Source organism: Anguilla rostrata, chromosome 2 (genome assembly GCF_018555375.3).
Source record: "Anguilla rostrata isolate EN2019 chromosome 2, ASM1855537v3, whole genome shotgun sequence".
NCBI classification, from domain to species: domain Eukaryota; kingdom Metazoa; phylum Chordata; class Actinopteri; order Anguilliformes; family Anguillidae; genus Anguilla; species Anguilla rostrata.
Genome location: NC_057934.1, coordinates 31,959,855 through 31,984,854, shown reverse-complemented (window position 1 = coordinate 31,984,854; position 25,000 = coordinate 31,959,855). Strand labels below are relative to the sequence as shown.

Below are 25,000 nucleotides of genomic sequence, written 5' to 3'. Positions count from 1 at the left end.
GGTGGAACAGCGTTGAGCTGTACAGCTGCCCACGGTCTGCAACATATAGACTATATTCGCTCTTCAGAATTTGTTATCTCTAAAGGCACTGGGCTTTTCTTGTGCTGATGTTGTGAAGACAGGGCTGAGAAATGGGTGCTGCCTGATGGATGGTGCTCTTAGTTGATTGGTTGATTTTCTAACACTTCTGCAAGAGTAAGGGACCCTGCATCTGTTCTCAGACTTGATATTAATTGGACTGCCAGGATTACATTTGCAATGCCACTACATTGAAATGAAACAGTGCTCCTGGATCTATGAATGTAATATCTAAATTTGGAATAATTTAGGTGATGTTGTTTCCACAAAATGGTGAGCTAGCTCAAAGGGTTCAAATATGTGTTCAAATTGGTGTGATCGCTTCCCCTCTGCTGCCTGGATGGGTTGGATTTTGTTGTCGTTAGACTGTGTCTGATAGTGCTGTCTGTTTGCCTGGATGCTGTTACACCTTATCCATCTGCTCGCTGACTGCCCATCTGTCCAGCCGCCTGGAACTTGGTTGGCAAAACGCGTTCTTATTGGGTGGTTGTCCTGTATAGCTACCCGATGCTTGGCTCTCATTGGCTCGGCGTCAGTTGGAACTCGGCCTGCGATTGTCATTGGAGGCTCCGCACTGTACAGTAGGTCCGTCCCATCCATTTACATCCCGCCGTGTCCCCGTGGCTCCGCCTCCCACCACACTATTGCTTCCGAGAGACTCTGCCTGAGAAGCTATGCTGTGAAATTAGACGCAGGTGTGTTTTGACGTTTGTGACAACTGCTGTTGTCTGAATGTGACGCGTTGGAATAAATACGCCTGTGCTCTGGAATGACCTGTCTTGTTCACAGATCATAGTTGTCATAGTTAGGTGGGGATGGAGCTGCTTCTCAGAGTGGCTGTCTGCGTGAGGGAGGGAACATGTGACAAATGACAAATCCCATTGTTTTCTACCGCTCGCGCGCGTTACCTGGGACCTGATCTCAGAGTACATTACACGGTCTGTAGATGAAGTCAACAGCACCCCCTTGCTGATGCCAAATCTGAAACCTGGCCCTAATGGGTGGTTTTCTAGCTGTCTTTTTTTTTTTAACTGCTGAAGAGGTTTTCTTTTTGCAGTGGACATGTGATAGTTTGTGATAAGCCAATGGCTTGAAGCTTGGATTTAATCTGGCCCTAAGCAAAAGCCTGGGCAATGCTGGGACAATAATTCTTTGTGTGATGAAGTGAAACTCTTGATTGCCCATGGAATGTATTGCAAAGATTATCTACAATGGCTTCAAGAGGACTTTTCATTTTGGAAATGCTCAGCATTAATGTTATTGCATTTTATGGAATGTAGCCTACATGTTATTGGTGTTCTGTTTTATAAGTGTGCACCAGGGTAGAAAAATATGGGAGGTTTTGTGACAATTTTACCATTTAACCTCAAAGATGATAAATCTGACCAAAACCCTTGTCTTGACATGAATATCTGAGTAAATAAGACATTAAATAGCATCACAAGCACCTGTTCATTTGCACTTTTAAGCAAGTAGAGAGTGAAAAACATTTAATCACTGGGCAAGGTTCTGTCTTACATGGCTCATATACTGTAAATGTGAGTCTTGTGTTACTGCTTGCAGATCTTAAAGATAATTTGCCATTTGAAATAGCACGAAGTGAAAACCAGTGGACTATACACAAAACAGGCAATACAATAAGCAATGAAAATCCAGGATGCACATACTGACTATGCATTGACTGTAGGAAGCAGAGATCACATTCTGGAACTCAATGGGCTGTTGACACTGAACATTTTTGACAGTGTCCATCGGTGCGGGAGTAGATTTTCAAGCCCGTCTAAAGTTTTTTGAGGCGTGAGCAGCACATGCGGGGTCTTGGGCCGGGCGATGCTCTGTGACAGATGAGGCTCCTGCGGGGGATTCTCCGGGCCTTTCTCCGCACGGTGCGGGGAGCCAGATGGCCTCTCGTCCTCTGACAGGCTGTGGTGTTCAGGGCTCCCCCGCCCCAGACCTGCCCCGGCGCTCAGGCGCGGTGAACTTGTCACGCCACCAGCCGACCCCCCCCCGGCGCTAACAGATTTTTTTGGCCATTAACCATTACTCATTTGACTCAATTAAGCTTATTTTGCTATTGTTAACGCTGCTGTATCGTTTCGGCCAATGTCAGCCATTCGCCGTCTTTTCTTGGCAGGGGCACGCGGGGTGAGAGTAACTGTGACTGCGTACCCCGGCTAAGCTGACCGTGAGAAATCAATGTAGTACCTCAGGTCCCCACAAACACGTGTAAAAATTCTGCAGGAGCGAACCGGACTGCCTACGGCCACAAGCGTACTGGCTTTCCACGTGTCAGTCCAAAGGCCACTGTTTGTACACCAGAGCTCTGCTGTGTGCGTGTGCGGATAACGTTGTGCCGCTTACTCTTGGTTGTGTGAAACCTTCTGGGCTTCGGCCCTGACCCAAGATGGTCACACTGTGTCCCCAACATACGGAAGGGTGAGAAGTCATAACCCTGTCTCTGACTGCTGTGCAGGCTGTTTATTCATTCATCGCTATCGCTAGCTCAGTCGGCCAATCACAGCTCTTGATTCTTGTTTGCTGATTCACAGTACCTGGCATGAAGTGTGTATGACATCAGCTTGTACTTGGCCCAACACTGTCATCCCCAGACACTCAACGTTTCTCACTGTGTCTTACTGTTTCTGTTCTGCTTGCCATTAGTGTTGATTGAGCTTAACTGAATTCAGGTCTGGATTTAACAACTCTTCACAGTGAACATGTTTAAAGCCCTGTTTGAAATAAATGTATGTGCAGTGTGTTGTTAAAAAGATAGTAAGAGTAAAACTGCAGTACCATGAAAAAGTATTTTCCCCCTGTTTTCCTCTAGTATTGCATTTGTTGCACTACAGCATTTCACAATCAGAACATCATACCAACAGTCAAACATGGTGGTGTTGGTGTGATGGTGTGGGAATGCTTTCCTGCCTCGGGACCTGGACGACTTGCCCTTACTGAAGGAACCATGAATTCTGCTCTGTACCGGAAAATTCTCTAGGAGAATGTCCGGTCATCTGTCCTTGAGCTGAAGTTGAAGCATAAATGGGTTATGCAGCAAGACAATGATCCAGAACACAAAAGCAAGTCCACATCTGAATGGCTGAAAAGAAACAAAATTTAAGTTTAGACATGGCCTAGACAAAGTCCTTAATTGAACCCAACAGAAAAGCTGCAGCAGGATCTGAAACAAAACAAACCAATTTGTCTGAATTAAAGCAGTACTGCACATACTGTAAGAGTGGGCTAATATTCCTGCACAGCGAAGAGAAAGACCAATATCAAATTATAGGAACCGTTTGGTTGCAGTTATTGCTGCTAAAGGTGGTTCAACCCATTCTTAAATTTAAGGGGGAGATTATTTTTTCACATGGGTGATATGACTGTTTGATAACTTTCTTTCATTAAATACATTAAATAATTATTTAAAAAATGTATTGTGCTAACTCAGGTTCCCTTTATCAAATTACATTTTGTCTAAAAGTCTGAAACCAGTGTGACAAATATGCAACAATAGAGAAAATCGGGAAGGGGGCAAATACTATTTCAGGGCACGGCAAATGGCTGCAAACTATTGTTGCACCTAAAGGAAATCTAGTTACCTTTTCATAGCACAAAACCCTTTCAATTTCACATTTATTTCAGAAATTACAAGTAGCAGATACCTGGCAAGAGAAGTAAAGCCCTTATTAAGCACTCAATTTGAAATTTAACAAGCCAACACATTGAGCTGCCGGGACCAGAGTATTGCATAACCCTTTCCAATTTCACACTTATTATAAAGACAATTTCGAAGCACCTTTGACAGGGATTGTCAAATCAGACATTTGCCTAAATGTGGTCCACAAAACCTACTTACTGCCCTCGAGAAAACGGAGTAACCCTTTGTCCATTCTGGAATAAGGGAAATAAAAGATTCATTTCTGTAGATTTTAATTGTTTTTTCCTCTGGTGCGAAATAGCCTAGTCCTGCCAACTGTGCCTTTCTGAATTAATCTGGCCTGAATTCCCCGTCTCTATATGATAACAGCCTTGCGGAAGATTAACTGTGGCCATGTTTTTTATTCCGGGCAGAAAGCTGGCCCTGTTTTCCAAAGCAAGGTAACCGAAACAGCAAATTGCATTTTGTTCTCGCTCTAAATGCCCATTGATCTCCCCTGTCAGTGTCACAGCTCGCCTCGCTTTGCGCATTCTTTCCCTCCGACGAGAGCAGCGCTTTTGCATCCCACACACGGATTATGGAACGCGATTCAAAAAAACATGGCTCTTTGGAGGCCGCGCGTTTGTCAAAACTTGATAAAACGAAAGGGGGGCCTGTGGAAATGTGAGGTAACGTGAGTTTTACACCGGGAGGGATTGATGGCTGATTCCGAAGGAGAACAAAAGGTGGGGATAGGGCCAGTCACCACCTTTTGTACCTATTAGTCTGTTGTAATTATATGGACGCCATTTTCTGAAAGCGTCAAATGTGCTTCAGTTTATGAAGAAGGGGGAAAAAATGCAATATTGTGAAAATCCGGTCAGCATTTCTTAACTTGGAGGCCGAGAGAACAATGCAGACCTACTTTCCGGCTTTTGGTGGCCGCGTGTCTAACGTCGAACCCCCTCTGCTCTCTTTCTCTCCCTCTCCCTCTCTTTTCTCCCGTGTGTGCGTGCGTTACTCTGAACAATGTGCGGGTGCGCGGGTGCTGTGTGCCATCCCACCGTTCCTCCCACCTCAACTCCGCTCACCCCCACCCATCCTCCACCCCCACCCATCCTCCACCACCCCCGCCCCCCCCCACCCCCCCACCCTCGCCCACGCCTTCAGACCCTGAGCGCAGTGGAGGTCACATGATCTCGACGGACGACGCAGAGTACCCGCGGGAGTACCGCACGCTGGGGAACGGCACGCGCCGCTTCTCCAACGTGGGCCTGGTGCACACCTCGGAGCGCCGGCACACCGTCATCGCCGCGCAGAGCCTGGAGGCGCTCGGCAGCCTGCAGAAGGCCGACATGGAGCGCAAGCGCGACGTCTTCCTGGACCACCTGAAGAACAAGTACCCGCCCCAGCACCCGCCGTCCCCCTCCCAGTCCCACGGCAGCATGAGGGGGGCTCCTGACCGCACCCGTGAGCAGGTAAAAACACTGCCTGTCTGTACACACACACACGCAGACACACACACACACACACACACACACACACACACACACACACTCACACACACACGCACTCACACAAAGACCACACACATGCTCATGCTGACCACCACCCACACACATGCACTCAAACAAAGACCACACACATTTCCATGCTGACACCCACCCACACACACACACACACACACGACCACTTCTGGCACTTCGCTTCTAAATGGGGTGGCTATAGTGTCTTTGACCTTGGGACACAAATTGCATTACATTACAGGCATTTAGCAGACGCTCTTACCCGGAGTGACATACACAACAATGCACAGCATTTACACTGCATCCATTTATACAGCTGGATATATACTGAAGCAATGCAGGTCAAGTGCAATGTCGGTGTCCTGCTCCGGGAGTCAAACCTGCAACCTTTAGATTATAAGACCAGTTGGCTGTTTCCTACTCTACCTCCCTTATGTTCATAAAGTTGTTTCTATTCCGGAATCTATCAGAGTCTTCAGTAAATGAAATATATTTAAAATAACACTGCACGGTAGCTATCAATGCCCAAAGGAAAATAACATTTCAAATGATTTTTCTTGAATATATAAATAAATCTTTAACATATGATGCACTACTACAAATGTTACAGGTAGTTTGAATAGCCTTTCCAATGTAAAATATTAATATATACAGTATGTATATATATATATTATCCCTATATATTACATTTCAGTGGAATGAAATGTAATTACTTCTGTAAAATTCCGCCTTTTTTGACAAGCGAAGCCCTGGAAAACATACAATTCCTCAGTCCAACCCATGTGTACATTCCTCTTCCCATCCTTTCATTCCTCTGTGAAATTGAAAGGACCATTGACAGTCCTCATCGTGTCCTTACCCTACACTGGCCCTCCCCTCATTTTCTCATTCCCCCTTTCCTCCTGCCCTCTCTCTCTCTTCTGCCCGCTGCCTGTTCTCTGTGTGTGTACTGTGGTGAAGCCGCCACCACCTCACAATAGCTGAGAGCAGCGAGAGTGAGTGACTGCGAGAGAGAGAGAGAGAGAGAGAGAGAGAGAGAGGGAGAAGGCGGGCGAGAGACAGGTGGAGTCCACGGTCGCCATAGCAACTCCCTCCCTTATAAGGAAATCGGTGATATCACATAGCAAATGTTTGGCTGGGAAGAGGGAGGGATAGAAGGAGGAACGGAGAGAAGCGGAAAAGGAAGGCAGAGGCGCGAGGGAGACGGAGAGCGAGCCGAATCAGGGGGAACGCGGCGGCGGGGGAACCGCTACCACGGCAGCGAATTCCGTGTTTTTTGACGATCAGCTGTGCGGGAATGCAGAGGAAGAGGGGGAGAGGCGGCGGGGGAGGGGCAGGGAGAGGACAAACCAGCCAGCCCGCCTGCTAATGAACTGACAACGGTATGATCCGCTTCATTAATCGATGAAGGCATTAATAAGTCAGCGTGTTAATGAATTATAGAAATATTTGCCACTGCCTGTGATAGATTGACAGAGAGAGAGACAGAGAGAGAGAGAGAGAGAGAGAGAAGAGAGCAAGTGAAGGGGGGGACTGACAGAGCGATCTGACGAATGGCTGCACCTGACTGACGGCCGATTTGCTGGAAGCCGAAGAGCCGGCGGGGGAAGCCAGGCGGAGCCGCCGCTACAGGTGAGCCGACGCCGCCCCAGACAGACCGCCGTTTCCCGCGGCGACGGCGCGCGGACGCCGGTGCAGGTGGCGGTCCAGGTGCGGCGGTGACGGTGACGGCGGCGGCGGGGCCGGCGGTCTGTCTGGGGCCGCGTGGGGAGGGGAGGGGTGGGGTGGGGACAGGGAGCCTGATTGGCATGCGGGTCAGGTAGCCGCCGCTCCGCTGTCCCTCCCCCCCCCCCCCCGCTCGACCGCGGAACCCGGGGGCTGGAATATCGCGCCGGAGTTTACGGCGGACGGATGGCGGCTTTGGAAGCTGATACGTACCGGGGGAGCCTGATTCGCGGGAGGCCGCGGGGGGGGGGGGGGAGGGGGCTGACGCTGACAGGTCGCGTGCTGGGTGAATTGTGACACGCTGGGGAAAATGCAAAGCTGTTTTTGGGGGACCCGTCGGGAAGGCACGGGACTGCATGCCGGTGCTGAGGGGGGGATGGGGGGGAGGTGGGATGCAGTGCACTTGTGTGAGTGTGCACCTGCACCACTGGAGGAGCCCTGGGGGCGGAGTGACAGCGAGGGAGGCGGGGCTTATATTTTGTATGAAGTGCCAGAGGGCAGGAATGGGGAAGGGAGAGCCTGCACTCACATGTGTTTGGGAGAGGAGTCTGAGTCTGCACTCACATGTGTTTGGGCAATGACTCTGGCTGGTGGGTGATGGCTGGTGGGTGTCAGCTGGCTCAAACTCCAGCTGGGTTTCCTTGAAGGGAAGGAGTAGGAGATGAAAGATGGGGGTATCTTTTCCAAATGAGTGATGCCCACGCAGTGCCAATTTCTCTCTGTCTCTTTCTCTCTCTCTCTCTCTCTCCCTCTCTCTCTCAGACACACACGCACGCTCACACACATACACGGACACACACTCGCACGCATGAATGCACACACACACACATACACAAACAGTAAATACATTTACAAAACAGGCAAGGCAAAAAACAACACTCAGCACTTTAAGTATGTTTTACAAATTTGAGCTATTGTGTAATGGATACTTCAAATGTGAAAGCGATTGTGCATGTTTACAAACAAGCATGAATCATTTTCATTGAGGACATTACAGCAAATGTGGTTTGGTGGCAAACAGCTAACTTGACTAAATGCCGCTATCGTACAGTGCTAATTCTTCTCTTGCTTCGGTGTCCTTTAAAAGAAAGCCAACATCTGCGACACAACACAGAGTCTGATTGTGCGGTGTAATTACCGTTGCAGCCTCAATTAAACCTCCGAAAGCGACTGTAGCAACGGAAGCGAATGTGTTTACTCTGGCTCCGTCTGCGCAAACACGCAATTATAGCCGCCCGCGAGTAGCCGGGGGTGCGGTCGGCCGCGAGTAACGCGAGCGCTTCTCCGCGCGGCCTCGCCGGGCTGGAGCGACACACGATCAGGTGGACGTTTCGCTCGGCCCTGGCACTCCGGGACACAAAGGGCTCTGTATCTGGGTCACCTGAGCCCGCCGGGTCCTTTCAGCTCTCTGTCCTTTCTCTTCCCACCGTCTCAGATTCCCTGCCATGCTTTTTCCATAGTGCAACCGGGTACACGGCAACCCCTCGCGCTTTAGCACGACGTAGCACGATGTAGCATGGCGTAGCGTGACGTAGCGTGACGTAGCACGACGTAGCACGATGTAGCATGGCGTAGCGCGGCGCATACGCAGGGTGCGTTTGGGCGGGGCCTTCGCCGCACAGGCTCACGCGTGGGATTTACATACGTGGTCGCCGTGGGGAGCGCCTCCCCACGACCGTTCCTTTGAGCCTCGTCAGCCAATCGGGTCTCACCTCTCTGAGGCTGTTTCCAGCCCAGCGTCCCTTTTGTTAATAATCCGCCCCGTCCCGCAGGTTCCTGAGGAAAACATGATTCCATCAAAACCTGATAGCGGAGGAGATGCTGTTATTACAGGTGCGACTGTGTGTCTCCACTGGCGAGTGAATGGATACATTTTGTTTCCTTTGATAAATTGTCTTGTTGCTCATGGACTGACTGGAGTATTTCAGTGGGGGAATCGTGGTACTTGAGAAACCCGTGGGTCAGTATAAGATGGCTAACTGTAGATCTGGCTTGAGTGAACAGTCCTGCGTTGGTCATGTTAGCTGCTTAGCTGTTGATATTTACATCTTCCCAAATATTCAACGTGATTTAATAAGGAAACAAACTAATGAAGATAATCGGTGGTATCTTCTTCTTTTTTTACTTATTCTTCTATTACTTCTTCTTCTACTGATTCTCATTTTTCTTCGTCTTATAATAATAATAATAATAATAATAATAAGTAGTAGTGGTAGCAGTAGTAGCAGTAATAGAAGCAGCAGTAGTAGTAGTAGTTTTTATTTGACAAATGGTCATATCCAGAGGAACTAATAGGGGCCATCATGGCAAAGTACATAATCCAATTAAGGCCATTACTCTAATCCTTGTGTTTTAAATAGTGTGTTTAGGTGGACCAGGGGGAGTAGATTCGTTAACATCTTTTAACAGATATTTTGAATAGGAGTGATTGCATTACAGTGTTTTTCAGCATTGCTGGACTTCAGGAGTGCAGAAGAATGTGCTTGTGCATTGGCTTGAGTGTGACTGAATGTCAGGGAATGCCTTTGATTTTGTATACCTAGTATGTTAAAATATTTGATGGTACTACCAGATGGGCATGATTGTGCGTCTCTCTCATTCTTTTGACCAATGTCTGGGTTTGTTGGTGTTGTTGGTGAGGACACCAATTCTAGTGCACTAGTTAGGACCATAGTCATTTACAGCTGGTGGTCATTCAGTAGGTGGCCCACTCATTTCCATGACTAGGTATTGATATTATGGAGGCAAACATGGAGTATGGAAATCTGTATGGATCTGTAAGGCTAATATTTGGGTTGCAGATGTGCAGACTGGGCTGGTTTTCTGGGGAAACCTCCACACGGTAGTTACTGGGGGATGTGTGTTTATTGTGTGAAAAAACAGAGGCATTTGTTTACTGTTCCAATTTTCTGCACTTCCACATCCTTATCCATGGTGATTTACCTCAGGGTCTGCTGTGAATATTATATAGTTATGCAGCAAGGCTGTTTGTGTAGTGATGAGGGTAATGGTAATGTAGTTAATGAATCTCAATCAAGAACATAACAACAGCATCACTCTGCTGTCTGGGATTCAGAACACCCACCCAAGTCTACTGACAATACATTACTTCAGTTCCATTGAAATTTTAATGCAACAAAATTGCAGCATGTATTTGTTAATGACTTTTTAAAAAAAAACTTTGTATTTATTCAATGTGTTATACGCCAGTTATGAATGCTAGTCATTTATCTAGTCTGGTTAATTTTACTGTAAAATATGCAGTTTATTAACTCTGAATGGTGCTTCAGTGCTATTGTCCATAAACTCAGATGGCAAATCAAAAAAAAAAACGCGAAAATGATTATCAGTTTAAATCCTAGTCCACAAACTGCTTTTACCATGTGATTTTATTTGTTTCCTTTTCTGCATTTATTGCAGTGGATATAAAACGAGGACTAAATGCAGTTACATTGCTTTTGATAATTAAACTTTAAGGCAGGGCGTTGATACCTTTCACGTGCCTCCGATATATACATAGATATACGTTTTCATGCCTCGCCTTAAACGGAGAAAAATCTTCCATGTGGAGAAACCCATTTACAATGTGCTTCGCTGTAATTAAAAAAAAATGTATTACTGTATTTCTAACACAGTAAATGTCTGCAACGGTCTATTTCCCCAGTAACTGTTCCTCGGTGTATCCGGTGATTTCTCTGCGAACCAGAGAGAAAATGAGCACGGCCGCAGGGCCAGCTCCTTCGGCAGAGCGCGTATTCAGATGAGATTGAAATATGTGGATTTCGTACCCTTATATTAATTTCCATTTTATTACAGGACGTGTTCTTCCCCTCGGATAGAGGCTCGGGGTTTATTATCTGGCTCGTTTTTATGTCGGGGAAAGGCTTCGCCCGCGTCTCGTGCGCTCTGGGTTTGTGCTAATGCGCGCATTTCGGGTCATTGAGAGCGTTCCGATGGCCGGGAGACTCGCAAAGACGGCCGACATTTCAGATGCGCTGACGTTTAAATCGGTTCCTGTCTTTTCACCGAGTCCTCCTATAAATCACTGCCGGGCAGACTGTGCTGGAATCAGGAAGGGGAGAGCGACTGTGATTTTGGTGAGGATGTCAACACTATAAATATTGCAAACAAGCCCCCCTTTCAAGAGAAACGGTTAAAAACAACAATAAAGTAATAATGTCTCTCATTACCCTGATAACGATTACCATAAGTATTGCTTGCTGTGGTTTTTTTTTTCTATTCTCTGTGAATAATTGAAAATTGTGTCAAATTTCTGTCTTTTCTTCCTCTTGCTGGACTGGAGAAAGTCCCTCGAACCATCCTCTTGACCTGTATGGTTACTCCTTAATTGTCAGCTCATTGAAGTTGGATGGGGTTGTAGGATAGGGCATACATTGTAGGCACTGCAGCGGCTGTTTCTCCTTCTGTCTCCTTCTCCCTTCTCTCAGGGATATCATTGCTCTTCATCTTCCTCAGTTTGATTCAGTTCAGTTAATTCCAGGTCAATTCAATAACGTTTTGTTGGCATGACTGCATTTAACAACTTTGCCGAAGCAATTAACAATCTCTATCTCTCTCTCTCTCTCCCTCTCTTTCTCTCTCTCCCCAGCAACAGCCAAACTACTGGAGCTTTAAGGTCAGTGCTGTGAGTGTTGGTGTCTTACTGTGCGTGAGTCAAATGCATCTGTAACTGTGTGTCTGATAATGTGTCAGGGTATGAGTGATGCATGTGAAGCTTTGCAGTGTTGCTGAAAATAGACCTTTAGCAGTTTTTTTCCTGGCCTATTCCCCAGAACACCTGGCTGAAATGATGTGAGACCATCATAATCATCATAACACAAAACATGATAATGACGAGCCTTGTCATTAACAAGAGTTTACTAGCAGGTTGATCTCATTATTCTCTCATTCGCACCATGATCAATGATGGCTCATGTGCTAATAGGAATGAGTAATGTATTTAAAGTCAATGATCCCAAATTGCTTTATAGCGTGGTGTGGGTACCAGCAGTCTGCGGAAGCCACAAGGGCGATGCACGGCGCTTACGTTGTGTTCACCTCGTGCATAAGCTGGAGTGGAGAAGGCAGGATTTATTTAGGCAATTAAACAGTGGGATAATTAGATAGTGGATGATTACAAGTGCCGTGGGATATTTCAATGGCCGTAGTGAGTCATGAGATCACTTTAGCTTCTCTTACGGGACAACATCCCCTTCGCCACGCTGGGAAGTGTTTTTTTTTTTTCTCGGCGGTACTGGGACCTAGCCTCACCCCAGACGTGTTCCGAAACCAATAGGTTTTTGAGCTAACCTTCTGTCAGTCAGCGCCATTGCACCTTCCAGGCTGTTGCAGATGTTCGGCTTGATTAGCAGAGAAGCCGTGTGGCGGGCCTGCCTCCTTCAGTGCGCCTGCAGTACACGCTGACTGCGCCTAATTGCAGGGAGGTGTGATGCTTGTTATCTACCTCGCCCCCTTTGTAATGCATGATGCCGGATAGCTGCTGACTGAGCGTGGCAATCACTTGCTGCTTTTGCAGATTCATTATCTCGGCTAAGAGCGTTGCTGTCTGTCTTGAGTAGAGCGTACAGTAATAATATGCGTAAGTCATGCTAGTGGAGACAGTCCTGTCGTAGACAACTGTGGGATGGTACATCGAGTTTTTGGGCGGTGCTGCCAACTACGGTGCTGCCGACCATTAAGCACACCCTCTTACTGCACATTACATTTCAATGGACAGGCTTCCTGACTGTTTCATGCTGTGTTCATCGATCGTCTGAATTCGGAGGCTGCTCTTTCATGTCCGAGTTGTTTACCAGCTGCTGTCTTGTGTCGTGAGTGAATCATAATATATCTCGTTTTTTAAAATCTCTTATCTTTTGGCTATCAGTAGATGTTAGCGTTGGTTGTCAAAGTGGTTCCCTGAAGGTAGCAGGAGCCAGAGAACCATGGAAGTCGGAGTTGGTTGTGTCACAAAGGGGAGAGCCGAGGCTACATTAAATGCACAATTAATAACGAACAAAGATTTGTGAGTCAAGCATAATTTTCTTCCTGATGATGGAAAAAAAATGTGCAGTGCGGGTTATAACAGGCAAACAAGGCAGCTACTAGAAACAAGACCAGGTTAAAACCTAGTATATGGCTGGACCTAACACACATTATCCGGCCGACCAATGGTGTAACATCATAACTCGGCCGACCAATGGTGTAACTTCACTCACTCAGTCACTCAGTCAGTCACAGACATTCGCGTTTGTAGGGCTGGCCCCGCTGTTGCGGTCCAGCCAAAAAGACAAAGAAAGATGAAATATAACCTATTCAATGAAAAAGTGTACTTAGGGTACTTGTTAGAACTGGTGCATAAATGATTAAAACGACTCCCAGAAGTTGGAAGTAAACTAATATTGGATAATATTGGATCCAACTAGAACAAGTGAGCTGGAATATGAAACTGGACACCACAGTAATTTGAAAAAAGCAATCTCGCTGGATTCTGTGTCCACTCATTTTTTACCAATACAGGTGGACAAAAACTTTCATTCGAACACAGACAAATTTCTAAAAGTAATAATTAGTTTCCTTAGACTTTTATTTTACCTTTGAAAAAGACTGCTACTACTGATCCTATCCATAGTCACAAAAGGACAGAGGGGTCAATTGTTACAACGTATCCCTTCTGTTTGAAGTCACCTTTCACATTTTTGATCAAATATAATAAACATCTTCAATTGTTTTTATGTCGATACACAATACTCAATACAAAATATTATCATTCATGCAAACAGACTCTTAGCAATATAGATAAAACAAAATGTATAACAACTGACCCCTTCCTGGGGTCAAAACGAACTTGGAAACCAGGAAAAGACAAAGTAATAAAGCACAAAACTGAAGATATCCCAGTACTGTACACGGCTCACAGTGTCTCACAGGGCAAGCTGTGCCTTTACAGCAGACATGATTACAGTAACTAGCATCACTGGGGCTGATACCACTAGCCCATAGCTGAGCATGCTAACGGCTGCCAACTGTACTGAAAAATGCACAACCGTACCGAAGGAGCCAATACCAACGAGTTGCACGGCCAACAAAGCAGATGCCTTAAACAGTTATTATGGAAAACAAAAAAGAGCCAAGCTGCCACTTGGAAAACCCTGCAACAAACAAGTCACAAAGGAAACGCTTCTATTTAGGAACAACTAGATTTTTTTAAAAGGGCAAAATATTTGCTGACATTTCAATTGCCCAAGTAAATGCGAAATGAGTGACAGTTTAAGCCAGGCTCACAGCGAAAGGGCGAGCTGGCAGTACTAGATAATACGCCTGTTCTGCATGTGGAGCTGCTGCTGTCCCAGGTGCTGAAACGCCTTACAGTGGCCGAAGAGCAGGAGCAGCCTTCCCAGCCCGGTTCTTGCACCATTTTAACAACGTATACGTAGCGACCAAAAGCCCCTTTATCTTATTTTCCCATTTTCCCTATTTAAAATCCACATTTAAACATGTTCCACATGCTGTATAATATATTCACAAGAGCAAAGAAAATGAATCATTTGCATCTTCACATTTTCACATGTCACTGAATTTTTTAAACGTGAACTACTAGTTTCACACATGAAAACAAAATGTGACTTGAAATAGCATAGTTACCATAGTTACTCTTATAATCTTATATGTCATTTTTTATAGTTCACGCATACCCTGCACATGTTGGGTTTTTAGCACATTTCTTCATAAGGGTGGCCACGGTGGGAGTAGCTGGTTAGAACAGGTCTCCTAAAGAGGTGTCAGGGAAAACAAAAATCTTCTGTTTATTGAAGAGTGAAAACAGTAATCTGTTTAACTGTATAAATATTTATGAAGATATATAAAGATATGTCCACTCAGACACACATATGTAAATATAGCTACTAACGCACAGTCAAAAGACATTATGCGGTCTTGCAGAACTCCATGGAAACACACACTTTTATGCAGTTTCTCACCTCTAAAAGGTGCACAGTTTAAAATGGGAAGAAAATAATTTTTTCTGAAAATATATAGTGAAATATAAAAATGTGTACATACAAAAATACCCTCTTTAGCCTCTGCAGAAACAACTCTCCGTGCACTAAATGCTAAATGCGACGATGTTTCAGCACGCATGTTGACTTATTGTACGTCGCATTGGATAAAAGCGTCTGCCAAACAAAATGTTCTGTTATGTAATGTAACGACCTGAGAATCAGTGGGCGGTCGCTCCCGTCCTCTGGGGTTTTGATGGCTGAAGAAAATACAGATAATAAAGAGTCCTGGGAGGTTTTGGCACGAGTCTGCCTGGGAGGGACCGCTTGAAAGCTGTCATATCATATGTTGTGAGCTTGTCATTTTTTCAAAAAAAAATCCAGTTTTTTCAAAACTACTTTCCAAAAAATGTAATATTTTACGTTCGGATCGTAGTGTGCCTCTGGAACGCCGTAATTAAAGCTCCTTTTAGTTTCTTCAGAATGTCTCCTGGCGCGGGTTCAGAACTGAGGGAAACCCTGCCGTCTAGTTAGTGTCAGCAAATCTTTTTTTTATTTTATTCCCCATTTCCCTCAAAAAAATGTGTTCGCTGTTTGAATACTTGATTTTTCAAGAGCCTGTTCAGTTCGCTTACCTACTTCTCTGCTTGAATTTCCATAAATATTAATCAGACTGAGTGGCTCGATCCACTGAGGCGCAGGAGAAATTTAACCTGTGCCTTGTGGCTTATGTCAGAACTCAACCCGGCTCCAGGTCTGTACCACTGAGAAAACATTGATAAGGCCGGCCAGGGCTGAAAGCAGGCCGCATGCATATTAAAAACAGAGCATTGTGGGTAAGACGAGTGTCTGTTGCTGAGCTGTAGGTGCTAAAGATTGCAGGGCTCCCCCTTTGCCATTTTGTGCCGGCTTTACTTCCCCTTCTACATTTCAGTGAGCTGCGGGTCTCACAGTCGGCACTGTGCTCCTAATCGTTCTGCGGGACAGCTGTGAAGCAGAGACAGACTTCACAGCGCTAGGGCTGGGAATGCGCAGGGCTCTAATCCCCCGTTTCTGCCGCAGAGCTGGAGCCAGCCTAACATGATCTGACTGACTGGGAGCAGCAAAATCGTTTGCATTACCAGCGGCCCAGGAGCACATGCCGCATTGAACGCTGTGGCGCCCAGTCGACTTCCAAATTAGACTCCGCGTTACCTCGGTCCGCCTCTGGCTATTTGCTGTGATGAGCTCTGTCCTTTTCTTCCCTCTGTGCTTATCTCCTGCCATAGTGCTAGTGTTGATTCAAGCAGGTTACACAGCCTGTTGACTTTACTGCCCTCTCAGATGTGAGTAGAGAAGAACCAGTAACACCAGTAACTCTCTCTCTCTCTGCCTCTCTCTCTCTCTCTCACACACACACACACACAGGCACACACACACACACACACACACACACTCGTACAAGTCAAGAAGGTAGACAGCATGAAAATTAGGACACAATAAAGATTGTCAAAGGTTTACTTATTGAAAATAAACAGGACCAAAGGCCCAGTATATACCATGATGCCATTTTTGAAGCAGTGCATCATGGTACGATAAGTCTGTCTGTAATTCAGTCTCTCGGGTACCCTCAGAAGTCAATTAATTTAGCACGATTGTGCCTGTAAGTGCTAATTTAAAGTTAATTGAGTGTTTATAGAGGAACAAGGCAGTGGTTGGGAAATGTCTGGGAGAACTTGTTGCCCTGGAAGGTTCTTGTTGATGAACTAAAGGGATAACCAGCTCCTGACATGGAGTCTGCTCTGTCCCTCTGCTCTGTGTGAGATTGTTACACGGTGTACCTTTGAGCAAAACCTCCAGACTTACAGAAGAAGAGCCGCCTCCAGCATCTAATCCTGGAAGCGGGGCGGAGACGGAGAGAACCGCAGACCGAGAAGGACTTATTGAGAGAGGTACAGAAAGGAAAATAGGAGGGAAGGGTTTCTAAAGGCTTTATTCAGACAGTTCTGCTACCACCCTCTGTTCATCAGCACATTAAAAAGTAAATTTATGACAAGGATCGCGGACCATTTCAGTCGGCCTGACCCGTTCTCTCCGCACCTCCGATCGAGGAACTATTTACTGCCATTTCCTGTCTGATTCGCATCAGCACATTACCTGCTACTGTATGGCTGGCCAATTTATTCCATGCATTAATAATTCCCTCCGTTAAAGATGCAGGCTGGTGAGGGAGGGATCCATGCTGGCTTTGCAAGCAGGGGACAAAGAAAGAGTGGAGGTAGGATAGAAGCACAGACTGGTTGAAAAGCACGTTATTCTAAAAAGACCAGATCCTTGGCCAGCTTTATTGCTCCGGAGTGTATAGTAAGATGCTGTTCCAAAAACAGACGATGTGGCTGCCGCAACAGGTGAAGAAAAGGCCTATTTATATCTGTGCATTGTTTAGAGTTGGCAATGGCAGAGTCGAGAGGGTGACAGAATAGCAGAGCTTTTGGCAATTCTCCTGGGGAGCTTTCTGAGCCCGAGCGAGGTTTTGACCTGAAAGACTGAGATAAAAGCTTGATGCGCTGTGTCTGAGTCTGACGGGAGATAAACGGAAGACAAACATTTAATCAGAAAGGAGCACGCGGCAATGTGGGAAGAGGCAGGCCAATGAGAACGAGAGGAAGAGAGAGAGAGAGAGTCAGAGACAGGGGGCCGAGATGCAGGTACCGCGTTCAGGCTCGTCTTCCTGCTCCTGCATAACCTCCTCGCTCCACGCACCTGCCTGTAACAGTGCAGAAAACCAAAAACCTTGCAGCAACCCTGAGAGAACGTCCAGTGCCAGCTGGCCCAGGCCATTCATGATCTGGGGTCGCTCTCTGCTTCCTTCCTGTTTGGGGTGACTGCTGCTTAATTACATACAGCACATATATGCACGATATGTTGTCATTACAGCCTTATGGAGTTTCATCTCCAAACACTGTGCAAAGTTTTGACTGCCATTTCCTGTCGTGCGATCCATCATCCCCATTCCTGTAATGGATAACATTAAATAAAAGAAAATAGATGCTTCAAACAAATGTCTCAGACTCCACATATTGTGTAGTTTTGAATTATAACCCTAAACCTACCCCCCCCCCCCCCAACCCCCCCAATGATTACTGTACCACTCAGCTAGTGGACCTCAGAATGGCAAGAAGAGTTATGTATAATTACACAGCATCATGAGCACAAGGTGAAATGCTGCATTTATATGCTTTTCACTATGAGCCACTTAATCATTTAGAAGATTCTTTTAGCTGAAACAACTGATTAAAGAGCATTTTACATGGTAAGCAAACATCATAAGAGCTAGAGACTGGTACAGTTATAAGTGTCACTGTCAGGTGCTAAAAGGAGAGAAGAGTTCATTTTTCAGATAGAAACAATGGGCTAAATAGAAAGACTGAGGTGTAATTTCGAAGTGGTGAGGTGGTTCCACCATCAGGGACTGAGTGGCTGATTGGGGGAGGTGGTTCCACCATCAGGGACTGAGTGGCTGATTGGGGGAAGGTGGTTCCACCATCAGGGACTGAGTGGCTGATTGGGGGAAGGTGGTTCCACCATCAGGGACTGAGTGGCTGATTGGGGGAAGGTGGTTCTACCATCGGAGGCTGAGTGGCTGATTGGGGGAAGGTGGTTCTACCATCGGAGGCTGAGTGGCTGATTGGGGGAAGGTGGTTCCACCATCAGGGACTGAGTGGCTGATTGGGGGAAGGTGGTTCTATCATCGGAGGCTGAGTGGCTGATTGGGGAAGGTGGTTCCACCATCAGGGACTGAGTGGCTGATTAGGGGAAGGTGGTTCCACCATCAGGGACTGAGTGGCTGATTGGGGGAAGGTGGTTCTATCATCGGAGGCTGAGTGGCTGATTGGGGGAAGGTGGTTCCACCATCAGGGACTGAGTGGCTGATTAGGGGAAGGTGGTTCCACCATCGGGGGCTGAGGACAGGGCAGGGCTGAGGCTGTGAGGATCAGCTGCTGGGAGACTGGAGCGCAGGGACGGCCAGCTGGCAGGAGGAAGCCGAACGGGGAGGTCTGGTCGGACTGCATGGTGTCTGAAGATAGGAAGCAGCTGTGCCATTCACAGAGCGGTAATGTCGGGGTGAGAGATTCTGAATTGAATTGGATTTGAATTGAATGCGGGGAGCCGTTGGAAGCCAGTGAGCGGTCGGTGTTCAGAAGTGACACGACGTGCAAATTTTGCGAGGTTGAAGACCAGGCGGACAGCCAGCTGCCTGATGGTGCAGGCTGGTAAGCCAGCCAGCGAGGTGCTGTAGTGGCGCAGACGAGTGATCACATGGGCTTGTACTCCTGGTGGGATTGGTCAGCAAGATATGTGGCAAATCATGTGAGGGCGGAGCCTGAGATGGCCATCTCTGCAATGAAGAACAGGAGGAGCCAATAGTTGAAAGTATCAAACGCAGTCAGCGTGATGAGGAAGGAGCTCTGGCTAAGGGGTGCGTCTCTGTGACTGCGAGGAGTGGGGCGGCCAGGCCTGAAATCTGATTGGCTGGGGTGGAGGACGTTATTCTGCTGGGGATGGAGAGGCAATTAGCTGCCGATGCACACTTGAGCATATTCCCTATCTTACTGTATAAACATGGTCTGGTATGTCTCAGTAAATGATTCATGTATTATTACACATATTATACACCGATCAGCCACAACATTAAAACCGCCTGCCTAATATTGTGTAGGTCCCCCTCGTGCTGCCAAAACAGCTCTGACCCATCAAGAGTTTTTAAGATCATGTGGAAATAATTCACCCTCTAACAATATCTTAGCTTTTTATAGCCCTGTAGCAACTAATAATGTAATAAACTACCAATAGTGTAATAACTCCCAATAATGTAATCCATATGTAATAAAAAACAATAATGTAATCAGTAGTAGTAGTAGTAGTAGTAGTGTACTTTATTAATCCCCGGGGGGAATTTGCACTGTTGCAGCATCAAAGACAACAAAGTAACACAATCAGATACAAATTTACAGTAGATACAACATATCAGATACAAATATACAGTAGATACAAATATATACAGAAATCCAAATATATCAGAGGACACCTTCAGAGGTGGAGTCCATGCCTCGACGAGTCAGAGCTGTTTTGGCGGCACAAGGGGCAACCTATACAATATTAGGCAGGTGGTTTTAATGTTGTGGCTGATCGGTGTAGGTTCAATTTCCCTTACATTCGGCATTCAGGTCATCAGCATTTCTATCTTTGTCTCTGTAGCAGAATTCCTTGCAGCACACTGTAGCTCCAGTCTTCATCTCCTTCTCAGTGCTTTGCTGTGTCCTTTGATGCAATGCAGGTTTTCTCACCCTTCACCCCCTCATGCTGCCCTTTCCCCAGGTGCTCCACAGCTGTGTTTAACATAACTGGGAAAATTGCATCTGTTTAAGTTTCTTCACAGGCAGACTCACACAAGTACTGATACTGAAACACAAAGTCGTTCTCTTGCTGCTCAAAGTGGAAGGAGCGATTGTAGGGCTGTGGTCTGTAATTCCCTCATTTTTTTGTGTCCCAGATAAGCTAGGACATATATCCAGCCTTTCACATTGAGTCTCTAAAACTCCCTCCATCCCGGTCCGGTCTAATTGGAATCTCTCTCTTGGCTCTTTTGGTTGAACCTGGAGTTAGAATAGTGCTCTCTCAGCCATTTGCAACAGTACAGGGACAAGGCTCTTGAATATTATTTTGGTACAAATAGAGGTTAACAGGCACGGCTTCATTGCCCTCCTCACCATTAGGTGGCAGCGTGGCGCACATAGGCGGCGGTGCATCTTGGGAGAGGCTGCTGGCAGCCGATTTTGATAAAAAACCATTTTGGGCAGGTGCCGCTGCTTTTCTTTGCCGTATTGTTGACGTGCAGCTGGGTGTAAAAATGGCCTCTGCAGCTTGAGTGAGAAAATAGCTGGAAATTTTACACATTTGAAGGGGCTTAGAGTTCTCAGTGTTCTGCAGAACACATTTCCCAGCACTATCAGAGTGTTTTAGCCTGTGGGCAGGTATCGTATCACTGTTTCAAATCTGTTATTGTTTGGGGGCTTGTTGAATGTAGAAGGCAGAGGATATTGCGCATAGACTGTGCTGGAAGGGGCGTAACTTGGTCAATTTTACGCTTATGTAATAAATGGGCAGAATATATTTTGTGATGGCCAGGTTTGGCAGTTTATTTTAGAATATAATGCAGTAGACCACATTTAATTATGGCAATTCCAGCACTCTCAGAAGTCATATTCATTAAATCATCTGGAGAGCCTGTGTTTGGTTATCTAGGTAGTGGGAAAATATTCCCAAGAACCAGACATGTGTCCACCTACATGAAGTTCCTGTTGCTTGTTTATTGTTCATATGCTCAATCCCATTATCTGTCATTGTCCTCTGTTGAGGATATTTAATGCTAGTTAGAAAGAAGCAGAGGTGGAGTGCCATGTGTTTTTTTTTTTTGCCTATGAACTCAGCCGGCTGATTTCACAAAGTAGCGTTCTACCTCCTGGCTGAAGAATTATGGTAATTATGAAATCCAGATGATTGGAACAAAATACTGGGTTTTACTTTCTGAACCTGGATTTTCCACCTCTGAAAAGCGGAGTGCTCAGTACGCTGAGTGCTATCTAGCGAGTGACCGGACAACAGCAGTCCAGAAACTGACCAGCATTGAGAAACACTGACCTTCAGTAGGGGAGCCCAAACTGGGATCTCCTGCTGTCCCACTGTCCTTGTGTTTGTGGCTGCTGCTGATCTCATGCTGTACCAAGAGAAGATTCTTATTTCATTAGAGGGGTGTCACCTCTGCCCCTCAGTGTGCCTTCTGTAAGGGCTGAGTTTGTATTGTGCAGTTCTGGATCTTCAGATCCTCCTTTCTCTTCCTGCCAGAGTCTGTGCTTTTCTGGTCAGTAGTCTTTCCTCACCGCCAGGCTTCCTGAGATTATCTTTGTTTTCATCAGTGGGATGAAAAACATTTTGTTCACCTGGGTGGTATCATTACATTACATTACATTCATTTGGCAGACGCTTTTATCCAAAGCGACGTACAAAAAAGTGCATATCATGGCCGTAGACAACTGCTGAACATGGGTTCAGTAAGGTACAATACTTATTTTGTACAGCTATTTCTAGCCGAGAACAATGAACGCTATTCTGGCCTAACATCTGCAAAGCCAACTAGGCAGAAGAATAAGCTACAGTATTAGGACAAATACAAATTACCAAGAAGTGCAGGGATGGGGTGGGGAAATATTGCAGTATCATTTCACATTGAATTGAACGAGGGATACCTGTGTGTGTGTGTGTGTGTGTGTGTGTGTGTGGAGAATACATGTACAATGGTGCAGTTCCTTATAACAAGGCAAACAAGATTGACTTGGGTGACTAGCAATACACGTCAGCTTTGTTATGTAAAATCCCTCACGTACATTCATGTCTTCTGCAATGATGTGGATAGATCTTTTTCATAAGATACAAGGTTTTCTTATTTTGATGCTAAATACATTTGCAGTGCCATTTCCCATGTGACAAAATACAGTAATGCAAAAGTGAATGGAAGTAATTTTATGGGGGGAAGATGTGCAACAATCATTGTGATTTATTCAAAGTGTTTCACGGAATACAATGCCATGAAATCTAAAATCTAAAATATTTCTCAAACGTATGGAAATTATACTTCTTTAAAAATGGGAGCACACATTTATTTCCCCAAAAATATGTCTCAAATATTCACTTCCCCTGGTACTTTGTTCACCCTCCCTTTGTACGGATAACATTATTTGTTATCCGCACATTGTTTTACAAGATTGGTAGACATATTGAGGCGGAGAACCAGTTTTCTTTATAAAATCTTTCAAGATACATCAGATCCTTGGATGTAGACTTGAACCTGATTGATTTTTGATCGGTTTCAAGTTTGGAAGCAACATGGTCAATGTCATTGCAAAGAAATCATTTTGTGTCAGTCAACCAATTGGTTGATGTTAAGGTAGTATGATTGGGATCTTGCTAAAAGACACATGTATGACCTGGTTTGAGCTTCCTAGCCAGGTACCCTGATTTTTGGCTTAGTACTTTGTGGAGTTCGTGATTCCATTGACCTTAACAACCAGACCTTAATCCCAGGACCAGCATATGAAAAACACCCCCACAGCATCAAAAATCCACCTGTGTATTTAAATGTAGGTATGACTTACAAGATCAGCTTTTCAACATAAGCAATGCAAAACCCACCAATGGTGTGCATGGCCACTAAGCTCAATACATCGGCTATTAAATCCACTTCCAATGGATGTTCCAATGTCCTTTAGCAAATTCCATGTGCTTATTTTTGTTGATTGCCTTCAATAGAGGCTTTTTTTCTGTCATCCGTTCCAGAAAAACATTTGGCATGGGCGTATCTGGTCTGATGGTAAATTTGGAGGCTTGTCTCCAAGGTGCAACCAAGTTTGTAGATGCATCTCGGGGGCGAAAGTCCAGTTGTGATCAAACCATCTGGCTCACTGTGTTTGGGGAAAGATACACTTATGTCCTGTACCAGGCATGTTTGCCACTGTTCTGCTGGTTTAAAATCCTTAATTGGTGACTAAATACTGGCTTCTTTACTTTTTAAAAAATGTGGTTTTTAACCACCTTCAGGCATGTAAAGGACAACAACTTTTTGTCTTGTTTTTTGTGATTTCTTTGCCTTTTCCCATGGTGATGGATGATACATGAATTTTACATGTTACCTCATTTTTATACCCCAGTGAAATAGGGGCCACAACCCAGTTCCCTAAGATTTAAATGAACTTAAGGATGCTAATACAGATTTATATTACATTTTAAGTCATTGTGTTTTTATTATGTTTTTGGGAAAAATGAACTTTTTAAACAATATCTTTTTTTTCTCTGAGAGACTGCATCAGTATAAAATATTTTTAAAGGTTTTGAACATACAGTATAGGTCATTATCTGTACTGTATATTTGAATACGGCTCATCTTCATTAAGGATGTGAGTCATTTTGGAGGGCGCTAGGGTTCTTGTGCGTTTCTCTTCAGGGAAACTGTTGGTCATGTACTGCAATGAGGGCAGGAGACCTTCTACGAATTAGCGTTCACTGGAACGGTATGCCACGATGGCTGGGAGGTGTAATGCCCGTGAAATTGCGAAGAAGAGGGTGGGGATTCCGTGGTGTGTGGTGGTGTGTGGGTAGGAAAGCGATGGGGACAGCTGTTTCCTCCCATCAAGCTCATATCCAGTTCCCCACCCCAGCAGAGAAGGACAGAGCACGCCCACATTCAGCTAGACACCACAGACCGACAGGGAGGGACACAGGCAGTGCACTCTTAGAGGAGCTTGGGCAGAGACAGGACACCGTCCCGCAGGCGGCGACCGCTCCGCACGCCTCACGCGCACCCGCGTCGGCCAATCAGCGTCGCCGCACCGGCTCACGGCCACGCCGATAGGGCAGGTAACCCTCGGCAACACAGAAACACGGGAGTCTAGCTGCTCTGAGAATCATAAGGGCCTCCTGGTACTTGATGCAAACAGCAGCTGGTCCAACCAATCGGAGAGAAGATGCTGGCAGTCAAGGTAAGAGTAGCAAGTGGACTGGATTCTCTATTAGCTGCAGCTCTGTGTCCTGCCAGAAATCAGTCTGTGAGATACTGATTGATATTTATGCAAGAGCTTAGTGTCCTGTGAGCTATTGTTTGTTATGTCTGAGATTACTAAGATTCTTCATTTCCTTCCACCGCAGCATACTGTGTCTGCTCATCTTGGAACTGGTACAGCAGTGTGCTGTATAAATGCAGTGTATCCGTAATGTTTGGGACAAAGCCATACTTTTTTTTCATTTGTCTTTGTGCATCATAATTTTTACGTTTGTAATTAAACATGTCTAGATTCAAGAATAGATACTGAAAGCTCTGGAACGCCCCTGACTAATCAGAAACACCTGTGAAGCCATTTGTCCCAAACGTTATGATGCAATAAAATGGGGTGGGGGGGGGGGGCGGGGCTATGTGTAAAGAGAGTGTAAATTTCAATAAGGTGAAACCA

General features: G+C 45.7%; 1 protein-coding gene across 10 annotated transcripts in view; it reads left to right on the top strand.

The window, feature by feature from the left end:
* The window catches only part of LOC135247782 (SRC kinase signaling inhibitor 1-like), a 150,514-nt gene that overhangs the window by 77,761 nt on the left and 47,753 nt on the right, over positions 1-25,000 (top strand). For all 10 annotated transcript variants that reach the window (XM_064321610.1, XM_064321609.1, XM_064321613.1 and 7 more), the window contains exons 2-3: positions 4,883-5,190; positions 11,573-11,599. In XM_064321610.1, the coding sequence (XP_064177680.1) occupies positions 4,883-5,190; positions 11,573-11,599 (335 nt within the window). The remainder of the gene's footprint in view (positions 1-4,882; positions 5,191-11,572; positions 11,600-25,000) is intronic.